This window comes from Limulus polyphemus, unplaced genomic scaffold, assembly GCF_000517525.1.
Source record: "Limulus polyphemus unplaced genomic scaffold, Limulus_polyphemus-2.1.2 Scaffold76787, whole genome shotgun sequence".
Lineage (NCBI taxonomy): Eukaryota > Metazoa > Arthropoda > Merostomata > Xiphosura > Limulidae > Limulus > Limulus polyphemus.
The window spans coordinates 1-12918 of NW_013742383.1; the positions used below are offsets into that span (position 1 = coordinate 1).

Sequence of the window (12918 nt, forward strand, 5' to 3'; positions counted from 1 at the left end):
CACTAAACATACACAAAGCAAACAATGTCCTATAACTATTATAATTTAACTGGATTTCTAACTAAGACAGTAGGGGCTTAAATTAATTCCTTTTGCTGCTAAATCTGAACACCTTGAGAAAAACTGAAAATGAAATTGACAATACTCTATACTGGAAACAACATAACATTATACATCATTCAGTAGATTAAAACTTGGCCTTTCTGTTGGTTATAAAAGATATAATGTAAAATGGCAGAGAGAGTTATTGGCTATTTGTGAAAGAAATGGTGTGGCAAGTGGGTCTGATTTTCTAGTTTATAGCTCCATAAATAAATGAATAATATTGAAGGATATAAAAATTAGATTTTGCTTTAGTGATATCTGTATTATAGTGACTAATTTACATTAAACTGAATACTTCACAAAGGGATGGTAAATACATTAGAGAAGAGGAAAAACCTAGAGAACAAATGTCATGATTCTCATACTAGGGGAGATTGAGGATTTTTTATATAATATAATTGTATATAATATTAAAATTTGATTTATTAACTAAATTTAATGCCTAGTTTATTCATATACGTTGATAATAAAATAGTTTAATTAAATCTTGAATGTAACTTTCGCTACAGGTAGGTCATAATGTGCAGTGTGACCTACCTGTAGCGAGAGGGTTAAAGTTGCTTACTCTCTAAAGATAATATTATTTCACTTATGTATTTTTTATTGACACACCAATGCAATTATTTGCATGAAATTGTTCAAATTTCATATTTGGTTTATTTGTACCCATTTTATGACTTGTCTTGCACTTTATTTTCACCAGGGAATTAAACAGTAATGTCACTATGCTGTCATATGACAACAGTTATGTTAAAGAGCATTTTTATAAAAAATTATCGTTGACTTGTAGGTCATATTTCACAGTTATTGATGTATTTCATAATCATTGCATTAGATTGAGGGTTTTTATACTTTAACTTATTTATTTTATGAGTAATATATTGGAAGAGGTACAGCAGAGGAAATGTCTTGCATTTGTACAACAAAATTGAAGGCATCTTTTTATCTAATAACATTTAAAGTTTTACTAGGAGAATGTGATACTTATGTTTCCTTTTACAGCAACTGGCTGGAAAAGACCAGACAGAAGTTTCGGATAAAGTGCGAATTGCCTCTACAGATAGCAGAAGTGGAGGAAAATGTTGTTAGGTAACAGTTTACATGTAAGGACTTGAAGTTTAGAGTAAGGGAAAATTTAAACTATAAACCCAGTTGGACAGTTAAAAAGTATCAAATCTATGGTTCAGAAGTAAATACTCAAGCAAATATACATGGCTAAAATCTGCAAATCTCACTTAAATCAAAGCATAGTCTTTTTCAGGCTTGTGGTCATATGTACTTCAGTTTTGTATAAAAGCATGTTGACCTCACTTAATATTTCTTAAAGTAATGCCTGATGAAGGCTCCAGTAGAAGGGATGAAAGCTGGCAATTAAAGTGAAAGTATTTAACATAGACAACAGTTCGTATATATGTTGTTGTTTTTTACATATCTCAGTATCAAAGTAATGTATAGATGATTGTGTGTAGAATTTTACACAGATTTTCTGTACATTAAAATACTTTTATTTGTGAGCTTTTGGTCTTCTTGCTGGAGCCTTCATTGTTTCCTAATGAAGGCTCTGGTAAGAGGGCTGAAAGCTCACAATTAAAAGTATTTTAACATACTGAAATTCTGTGTATAATTCTACATATTAATTTACTTATATAAATATTCAGGAGCTTGTAGTTCATACGTTGTGTTAAATAGATACGTTATCTTTTGTACATACCAAAATATATTTAGTATTTACTCATACCAGTCCAACATTATGCATACCTGATATATGATAAATAGTTTTTGAAAGAACTTGTCATTGAAAACTATCAAGTTATTATAAACACACACACACACACACACACACACAAGTGAATCATTAGGTGGTATAGCTAACTATAGGTGGAAAAAGTGTATCAGATAACTACTAAAACTTTGCAATAATTATAAAATGGTTGTATTTGTTCATTAGTTCATTTTATATGTGACATTTGCAGGAATAGCAAATGGTAATTTATACAGCAAAATTAATTGTTTCTTAAATGCCTTATCACTGTTCCATTATTATAAAGCTAGAAATTGCAACACCATTCCTTAACTACATTAAAAAAAACAAAAAAAACATCCTATACATCTGTCTGTGTGTTTCTAATTGGTGTTATAAGATCAAACCCAGCTGCATACATAAATAATATATTATACCATTCATCTAAGTAATGCTAGAAAGTGAAAACATATTAGAATGTTAGCCCTAATTAACATCATACACAAAATTTTCGAAAATGCTAGCAGTAGTGAGCTTGATAATTTTTCAGGACTTGTTAGTTACCTTTGAGAACCAGAGAATGTGGGCTCAGTCATTTTAATATATCTTGTAGCCTTGAAACTATACATGTTATAACTGAAGGTACTGAGTGTATCTTCACAAAATTTGGTAAACTTTTGGTAAACATTACAAGTCTGCAGTACATAAAAGTTCAGGGTCTTTAATTAATTATTTTTTTCTAAAGATTTGTCTGAGAATTTACAGTCTTTCTGACTTGTACTCTGAGTAAGTAGTCCGAGTGCAAGGTGATTTTCATGCTATGAATAAAAATACGTTTTTTTCATCTTGCAGTTTTCATATTTTATTTATATAACCAGTAGAGCTTTCTGAATCTAAATTACCCTTTTTTTTCTTTCTTGAGTGACTGCATATTGTAACAGACAATTACATTATTTATTCTTACAGTAAAATTAGTAGATTTTCAGATCTGGGCTCATTTAGTTTTATTTCTTTAAAGATAAACTTGGACATACTCAGCTTATGCAGAAAGCAGTTTATCACAATTGGACAACTTTATGTGAACAAACAATAAAATTACAAGCACACCACGATTGTCTTACGATCACGCACATAATGTGCACATTATGTGCATGATCGTAATGTGCACATTATTGTAGAGTATTGTGAGAATTTTTTTTATTTAATGTTTCCATATCTAACCTAATAATTTTGTAATTTTTACATTTTAGTTACTTGTATCTGGTTTCATGTCCTTTCTCTTAGGCATATGTTTTTGTAATGATATTGTTGATAAAAAAATTTTTTTTTAATATGCGAGTTGGAACACAATATCTTATCATGCACAAAGAATAAAATGTCCTAAGACTATTATAATTTTACTGACTTTCTAATTAGGCTACAAGTAGTAAAAATTATATTAGCTGGTTGAACGAAGCACCACAAAGGCAAATAATGAAACTGACACTAAATATTTCCAAGCCTTCCACTTGAACAGACTAGCTTCATAATTAATTTTGTAGAGTAGAATCTTCTCTTTCAGTTAGTTATGAATAGTCTAATAGCAAATGTTAGAATTATTGAAATTTTTTGAAAGAAATGATGAGATAGGAGAAGCTTAACATGTGGGTTTGACTTTTTTGATTATATATCAGTACAGCCAAAAGTTCAGTAGCTATAAGTTTATATTATGGTTTAACAATACCTGTACTACAAGTTTGCCTCTGAACAGGAAAGGTCCACCTTTTAAAAGTGCTCGGGTTATAGCATTTTTATTCATTTCTATCAAGACTTCTTGAACCTACATGTTTTTCTAACATCATGAATGTATTAAAAGTGTGTAGTTGGTGCTAAACTTTGAAGTTCATATAGCTGTAGAAATAAAATCTAAAATTTGCAATTTGGAACAAAGAAATACTAAATGATACAGAATTAAAACATATACAGTATTAAATCTTGAATTATACGCTGCATTATTGAAGCTAAGTTTATTGATATACAATGATAATAACATTGTTCGATTAAATTTTGAATGTACCTCTGTAAAAAAAAAATTGTCATGACCCACCCAAATCCAGGTATTTTAATTAAACAATGAAAACTTTCGACATACATACTGGCAGGAGGTTAGTATTTATTCAATTATAGTTACAAATTTTTAGCCATTTTCTGATTATAGGACATTCTTAATTCTTAAACATTAAATGGGTACAATATCACTGGTTATGAGATACTATGCTTTTAATGATTTCGAGGTTTATTAATCAAGAAACATAATTTTTTTATAATTAGTAAATTCTTTAGCTTTATCATTACTTGGATATGTAATTTTATACATGTTACAGCCACTGTGATGAAATGTTTATCTTTTAACCCAATATTTGGATATTATAATAAGCTAAGGTATATTAAATCATTTTTTAAACTGATCAATACAAAGATGTTCTAAATAGGTAAGATATATTTAACTTAAATATTTTGCAGATAACTTAAACCAGGTACTTGTGATAAAGTGGAACTTTTCTTAATGCTCGGTAGCAAATCCTGCAGACACAAATAGTCACTGAAATATTGAATGGGTAACTTCCAACATTTTTTTAAATTAAGATTTTCTGTTGTTTTTTTTGTGTCAACAAGGCTTTATTGTTAAAAATAATATGAACATATAATCAAAACTCTACCCTTGGAATGTTTCTCTGAATTATACTTTCACAAAGTGAACTGGAATAATGTGCATTTTCTGTTAAAACTGTGTGGCTTCAATTATCTAAATACTTTATAAAGACTAAATAAAAAAAAAATTAAGACCTGGATGAGACCTAGTTGTGGCTGCAAAGTTATAATTTTTCTATAAGTACTGGTTTTTGTTGTCTGTTACCAAGCTTTGCCAACCTGGTTTTCCAGGTCTTGGAATTTCCCACCTGTACCATAACCAACTATGGAAAAGAATAAAGTAGAGCTGGAAAGACTGACGACCTCTAGAACCTCACTTGTAGTCGCTACTGGGCTGAAGGTGTGTGGTCAGCAAGTGGACATTGGTGACTTCTACAGTTAATAAAGTGATCCCATTTTTTTCTTCTTCTCATAAGTTCAATACTTATGTGAAGATGATTATTAACTACCAAAACTGTTGTCTTTGAAATTTAGAAATATTTTGTTAGGATTTAATGTGTACTGTGTTTTTAACAGAAATTCCTGATCTGCCCAAAGATTGCTGATAAATTGCATCCATATATTCCATAGAGATGCTGGTGTTGGTAGTTTTAGCCTCTTCAGTCATTTCTTTGCATGAAAGTTTTTGATAAGAAAATAGATAATGTGGTTTATGAGGTGGAGTTAAATACCTTCTGTTTAAAATGTGTAAGAAACCTTGTTTGTTTCATTTCTTATAGAAAAGGGATATTTGGTGTATATGATGGTTGAAGAACACAATATTACAACTTGTTCGTAATTGCTCTGTCAGTGTTTAATTTAAAAACAGTTGTATATAACAGAATAAATCACATTTTGAGTATTATAATAAAAGAAATTATTCTTTAGTTGATTAATTAAATGGTCACTAACTTTTAAATGGCTTACACTATTAATTAAAAAGTATTTTAACTTATACCTTAATACATATTCACAGTTGAAAGTAAGTTGTTAGTTCTTTGGGATGTGTTGGTGAACGATAATTAATACGTTATTTCCGTAAAGGTTAAACAGTAAACTGTTAAGTTTCTGCTCTTAAATGAAATAATAAAATATAAAAATAATATATTTTGTTTGTCTTATGTAATATTAAAGATCTGAAATATTGGGATGCAAGTAGTTTATTATAAAATTGTGTACTATCATCAGATGTGAAGTTTATTCTTTTTTTACTTGAATCGCATGGGTAAAAAACATTAACACCATTAATATCTTTGAATTGTTAAAGCATGGTTTCTGGATTCACCTCATGGTTTTATTTTTGAAATCTTTAAGAGATTGAGGTCTACATCTAAGTGGAAATTATTTCTTATTACAATTGAAACAAAAAATTTAGAAAGACCAGTACATTTGAAATTTCCATTGCAGGCAGAATAAAATCAAAGAGGAAAGTCTTTTGAGCCAAGAAATACAGTTGGATAATGAAACAACATATTCTCCTGTATTAATGCTTAAGGGGAAAACTTATGTTTGCTTTAAAGCTTTTTAACAGCTATAATGTAAGAGTAAAAAAGTGTGAAAACTGCTAATTATTTAGAGAGAAAAAATAATTTGGTTACATATACAAATTTCTTCTTGAAATTTATTTTGAAGGTGTACTTGTTGTCATATTTATATAACATTAAACAGTATACCTCCCCATTACCAACTTGTAATACAAGCAAAAATTTCAACATTTAAAGATCAATAGAAGGTATCTGGCTGTAACTTGGGGGGTTAACAAAATACCCATACCTATTTTCACATCCAATAAATGTGTGGACCAAACATTTAGAATTTAACAATCCTATTGCTTGTAATGTTACATTTTATGGGTAGTTTATACGCCTCCAAAAATTGTTTCTGTAAGGCTAAGAAAACAGTTTGCATTCTTTCTGTAACCTGAAGTCTTCTTATCACCCAGAATTATATGCAAGGGTAAGAATAGTGGTTGTGAGATAGAAACTATAAATACTACTTAATAGCCATTTGTGTTTGTCTCTGAAAACAAAGCACATGAGTACTATATTAAATACTACTCCTCTAATGTGAACTACCCACCTAATGAAGTAGTAGATAAAGGTAGTACAGTAATTCATATTTGCTGTTGAATTAACTAAAAACAAACCATGTGATCTTTGAGTAAATCTATCACTGATGTTGTGAAAAGCTTTACTAGAAGTGGGACTAAGATTTGCCTTTTGAGCTCTGTGTCTTAAAGCTGCTTGTGTTGCCACTCTATGCAGATATGAAAGTACTGCTCCCGTAAAATATTTATTAAATTGTATTTTGCATAATCTTAATGCTTTAACTTATCAGAATGAAAATAAACGGTAATTAAAATGTAATGTCCACAAATTGCACATTAGTATATAAATGATAAGCCAGGTAGTCAGCTTTAGCTACATACCAAGTTTGTTTTCTTCTGATTAACTGTGAGTAAACCATACATAATTTTTAGAAGCTGTTTTCTTAGCATGACAATAGGGTCTCAAAAACACAACTTTATAAGAAAAGTATATTTTAATTGCATTTTGCGAGTTATCATCAAGCAACTTAACATTTTCATTATTGAAATTACATTGCTGCTAATCATTCTGCCATACTAAAACTGATAAATGTACATTTTTATACTAGTATATAGGATGAGGCTCGTAATTAAAGAAGATACTGAATGTTGCACGTTTTTGAAAGTTTGTACACAACCTAAGTCTTATTTTGGTAAAACAGAGTGTTATATTTTCTCTTTGTATGTTTTGTCTACCTTTATCAGTAGCTGACTGTGCATAGAGAAACTTTGTACTATAGAGAAAATGTAATGTTACTGAATTAAAGCTGTATACCTCTACACATGTTTGTATGATATCCTTGTAGTATTACAGGAACTAATAAAATATAATGATACCAATGGGCATGCAGTCTGAAAAACAGATCCCTGTGAAGAATACTATAGAAACACATCTGTAGACTACCCTACTGTGGTATTGATATTCGACAGATTTGTCTTCAGCAGAGGTTCAAGAAATTCTAAAATGACTCATAACAGTCATTTTAGATATGACAATAGCATGGATTAATAATGGGATATCTTCAAGAAGATTTACATGCACATACCATTGACAAAGGATTATGGCCACTTTAAAACTGGTGGGACCACTGCTTAAAAATAATATACACTTTTCTAGCTAATCAGTTGTTAATAAATATGTTGGTAATTTTTAGTAATCTTGATTTCTGTAAGTATGGTCTTTTATGTGTCATATTCACTTTAACAAAATATCAGTTAAAATCTTAAATTGTTTTACAAGACAAGTAAATCAAGTGTATAAAATATTGTAAAAAAATTAAATCCTGAAAAGTAAGAAACTAAACCATTTTAAAGAAAATATGTTTGATAAACATGCTTGTTCTCTTGTTTCTTCAGAATTAAGTGAATCTCCATTTTTAAATTATGGGTTTGTTTCTTTATGCTGTACTTTGCAGTAAGTAGATAATACTAATCAGTTCAAAAATTCTGAATCTTAAATAATATTTATAGGGAAAATTTTTTTCCCATTTACCCTTTTTTCTGCTATATTTTCTCATTAATTCAAAAAGCCCTATAGATATGTATGTCTGATGTTTGTATTATATATGTAGGGAAAGTAAATCTCTACATAATATAAATGTATTCTTTCCAAAATTATTACAACACATTTTCCATGGTACTTAAATCACATGACCATTGTGTGATTATGATCAAAAGTTTTGGTGGTTCCATCATGTAGATTAGTCATAGCAAGTCTTTATAGTAGAATAACCTCATGAATTTATAACATTAAGTGGTAAATTGTGATGTAATTCACTTCTCAGGCTAGTTGATTCACATTCTTGTATTGTACAGCCACCAACTTGTTGACATTATGTGCCATTTTTTTCCATGACAAGAAAAAGTAAACCTTAAAAAAATCATTCTTGAGAACTCGTTTTTTTTCATTTTCTTTTTTTTTGAAATCATAATCTTATTCCAAAAACAGTTTTTAGAAATTATAATTTATGTTTTTGGATATAATATGTAAACAAAGATAGATTTCTCCTAACATGCAAAGGATGAAACTTATTTCAGTTTATTAACATCTTTTGATTACTTAGTCAATCTTACAGGGAGTTAATCAAATTTCATTTGAACAATTTGTGTATGCTAATACAATGGAATGTTGCTGCAGATGTGAGCTGTGTCACTACAGGCAACATCTTTTGGTTCTTAGAAGATTCTTGATAATTCAATATGCATTGCCATCAAGGATAGGCTTATAATTGGAGGAGCATAAAAAGGCTTTAAGAGAAGTATTCATACAGTGAGATTGTTAAATGATGTAGAGCAAATGGACAAACCATTTTGAAGAAAAAAGCCATCAATGTTCTTTGTGGAAGTAGAAATATCTGCAAAGCATTTAGGACAGCGATGGACTTACAAACTATAGCCCAACCCAATTTAGAGCAATTCCTTCCCCAACAAAAAACTATTTATAAATGAGTACCCTCAGATCCAAAACATCCAATGTCATGAAAATAGGCATATTATCTGGTATTGTTAACATCATAATAAACAAGAATTTCAAGTAAATGAAGGCTCACAAACTTCCAGTCACACCTTGAAATTGGTGGCTGTTTTTTAGAGGAAGGAAAATGAAAAAAATACTGGAATCATATCAATACAAATAAATCAAATGCTTGCCTATTCTCTGATGCAGCTTCAATTGCCTTTTATGCATTTGGTGTGCTCTTTAAAGACAAATGTCCACATGTCACAATGTTCCAAGAATGTGGAAATTATGTCAAGATTTAGTCTTGAGAATAATTTTGCCATCCTTTGATTAACTTGTTATAAATTGTGGTGTTAGGCAATTGTGTGTAATCGTGGCCATCACGCTGAACAAAGTAAATCCAATGGATATGAAGCATGATTCTTATAAAGTGTAATTAATCTGTGTTTAGTTATGAACTTTCAGTAGAGCTCTTATTTTCAACCATGAATGCACCCTCTTCTTGTAAATTCTAAATTTAAGTCATTGGGTGTAAATGTGTATACATTTACTCACATTTTAGTATCCTGAACACATAATGTTAATAACTACTATTACTTAACCTGATCCAAGAAATTATTACAATATTATGCAATTTAATTTGGCTTGACACCAAAAATTGTCTTCAAATATTTTCGAAATGCTACAAGGAAGGCTGAATAAAAATAAACATTTTGCTACCCTAAATGTATATGAAAAATAAAGACTTTAAAAAAATATTCAAGAAAATAAATAGAAAAATGATAAATACATATATATATGTACCATTAATATTATTAATTTTTCTAATAAACTTTCTTTATAATAACCCATCTTTGGAATATATACTAAAATATGTAAGTAAAAGTACTTGAATGGACCTATGCAAGTATTTTAAAGTTCAATAAAGATCATTAGTTTAAAAGAACTAAACTTGTACAGATCATATGCACATAAAACAATTTGTTTTAATATTTGTCAAATACCAGAAATGTACAGGTAAATGAAAATAACCCCATGAATCAGTAAAGGGTACGTCCTTGACACCAGTTCAAAACTAATCTACCGTCGATACCCACTATTTAGTGCTCTAGCAGTAAACCGTAATACCATGGCCAAGCTGAAAGAAACAAGGCATCAATATTTAATAGAAATTGATTATAAAAAAACAATATAATTGATTAACGTCAACTACAACAATAACAAAAACCTATTACTCAATTAATAAACTTTTTCCAAATACAAATAAAAGGATATTATTGATGTTTCAACAAGTGTACAAACTTAATTAAAATTGGATAACTTGGTTGTATTTAAAGTTAAATACTGTTGGGCAGGTTCTTTTGGATTATTAGATAAAAACATTAATGCAAAGTTTAGGTTCACATAATGATAAAATGAAAGCTTTTTTTAATTATTATTAAAAGTTCTACAAGTTAGCTTAACTAATATTTGCTTATAGTTCTCAGTTTACAGGAGATGCTGATACAACAATTTTACTCACCTGCTACCTTCTCTCGAATATACAGTACTTTTTCTTTATTGAAAACAAACTCATTATTCACAAAACTGGGCTAACAGATAATAACTAGCTAAGTCAATAATTAATCATCATCAACTTAGCTTAACTCGTGTTTTATACTGCTCAGATAGTTTCCTAAACTTTTAAGAACAATTGTGGTCATTAAGCCACACACAGCACATTATGTCAAACTCTCTCTGAATAAAAATAATGCAAACCCCTTAAAAAGCATAGTATACAACATTACTATAAGCAAATTTGTTTCTAAAATCCAAGGTTATATCCAACAAACAGATATTGTTTGTGGTGCCTAGGTAAGTCTTTTTATCACAGTAGAACTAAAACAAATTATAAAATGATTATTATACTCTTAAAAATCCTTGAGAAAAAATGTGAAAAAGTTACAAAATACACTAATAAAATCAATTTTACAGACACTGCAAAAGTAATTGGAAAAAAAATGTAATATGAAAGTGAACAATTCCATGTGTGAAATTTTCCCCGTTGATTTTCCTGTAATTTGAATGTACAAAAAATATATTACACAGAATTAAATTTTAAATTACCTGAGCAGAGTAATTAATCCTGCTGGCATGAACTTTCCAGATCTATAATATCTAGCACCCATCACACCTCCCAATACACCTGATGTTACTAAAAAGAGAAAATTAACTAGTATGTAAGCAACACTAAAGGACGGTAAGAGAAAAAATGTATCAACATCTAAGGAAACATTTCAATTTTTCATCATTATTAAAACATAATTCTCACTTTCTAATTGCAATGTAAAAGACAGCCTTTTTTTAAAGACCTTTCTTTTTCAAATAACTAAAATAATTTAGGTTTATTTCAAACTTGTAATAAAAAATTAAACATTATGTAGCATGTATTTATTTATTTTGTGATTGTGCTTTTATCATAAAATATGACCTTATTTTTAATATAAACTTGGGGTACATATAAGTAAGGGTAATTTTATGCAATGTAGTTGTATATACAGCTAAATCTCTAATACACCACATATCTGTCGTGCATGATGAATAAAGAAACATCTCCATATTAGAATTTGAAATCATTAGCTTACCAACAGAAAGAAGATAATTATTGGGGTCTTGCGAGGTTTGATAAGCTCCATATCCCATCAATCCACCAAAAGCTAAGCCTGCAGCTAAAGAAGGGACACTTCCTGTAAAAAAAACATTTAATATATATATAATTATAAAAAGATAAAAACAACTGCAGTAAATTAATCAAATATAACAAGGTCCACACAGTTATAAAAGCAAAGAAGGAAAAAACCTGGTGGAAAATATACTCAAGTTCTAAACTAAAGCAACAGTGTCTATCAGGCAAATACACTATGCACAAAGTGGCTAGAAATATTTCTAGGCTTTCTAAATAAATCCTCAAAAAACCTGACCAGATAACTTTCTGTCTTACATTTATACATAAACAACTCTCACATTGTCATGTTTATTTCTAGATACACAAAAAAAGGCACATTATAATGTTTTATAACTTATCTGAAACTTGAAACTGTTAAACTTTGTGCTTGTACAAGATTCCAAATTCATATGTATTTAATATCACACTCTTTAAAGGTTATGTGTGCTCTAGAGTCTATTGGGGAAAAACTAATAATCTTAGCTTTAAAGTGTCAATTTTATCCCAAACTCTGGTGATTAATTATTGAACATGTAACAATCAATTCTGGGAAATGTCTTTCAACTTAACGTTGGTATTAATTTTTTTAAATCCAAAACCTGAATGTACTTAATATCAATTTACGTTTAAAAATAAAACAAAGCTTGTGTATCCCATAATAGTTCATCATTGTTTTTGTACACCTTAGTTGGCGAAAAATGCTTGAAATTACCAAACACCAACAACAGTGTCCCTTAAGCTTATTTTAGATATTAAGATAGTCTTATGATTACTTTAGCTCCCACCTGCTTTGACGTAACCAATTATTCCACCCACTGCAACAGCGGCAGCATAACCAAGTGATACATAGTCTACACCCATTATCTTAGCAGGAAAACAAACAGAAACTTTACAACTGAAGTTAAAGCTGTTGTATGAAAACAATAAAATATCCTCTACTTCTGTCTTTACTAATTAATCTTAACAGCATATATATCCAACACGTAACACATTCGGTCGCTGATGTTATGATCAAAGGTTGTGATGAATATGTGTTTTTATGTAATATACCCCCTCTACCACCTAGGAAAGCAATAATTTATTTTTGATACTTGATTAAATATATATATATACTGTTGCGTCAGCGAGATCACGTGACTATTCTCACGCCTTCT

General features: G+C 29.4%; 1 protein-coding gene and 1 long non-coding RNA gene across 2 annotated transcripts; one reads left to right on the forward strand and one right to left on the reverse strand.

Moving 5' to 3' along the window:
- The first annotated feature begins 1082 nt into the window (after window positions 1–1082).
- LOC106477639 lies at window positions 1083–7448 on the forward strand. The gene is made up of 2 exons (XR_001292009.2): window positions 1083–1208; window positions 4769–7448. It is a non-coding gene; the product is annotated as an uncharacterized LOC106477639 (long non-coding RNA).
- A 2576-nt stretch (window positions 7449–10024) lies between these two features.
- LOC106477640 (transmembrane protein 14C-like) lies at window positions 10025–12796 on the reverse strand. The gene is made up of 4 exons (XM_013938184.2): window positions 12550–12796; window positions 11685–11786; window positions 11167–11254; window positions 10025–10198 (listed from the first exon to the last, which is right to left on the reverse strand). The coding sequence occupies exons 1-4, from the start codon at window positions 12623–12625 to the stop codon at window positions 10141–10143; spliced, it is 324 nt and encodes a 107-aa protein (XP_013793638.1). The 5' UTR covers window positions 12626–12796; the 3' UTR covers window positions 10025–10140.
- Between the last annotated feature and the right edge of the window lie 122 nt (window positions 12797–12918).

Bases quoted from the DNA above. Each gene is read 5' to 3' on its own strand.
- LOC106477640 (XM_013938184.2), bottom strand. From the start codon at position 12,625: ATGGGTGTAGACTATGTATCACTTGGTTATGCTGCCGCTGTTGCAGTG. The intron at 11,255-11,684 runs GTAAGCTAATGA...TTCTCTTTTTAG, and splicing joins TAATTATCTTCTTTCTGTTG to TAACATCAGGTGTATTGGGA. The intron at 10,199-11,166 runs GTAATTTAAAAT...TGTTTCTTTCAG, and splicing joins GGATTAATTACTCTGCTCAG to CTTGGCCATGGTATTACGGT.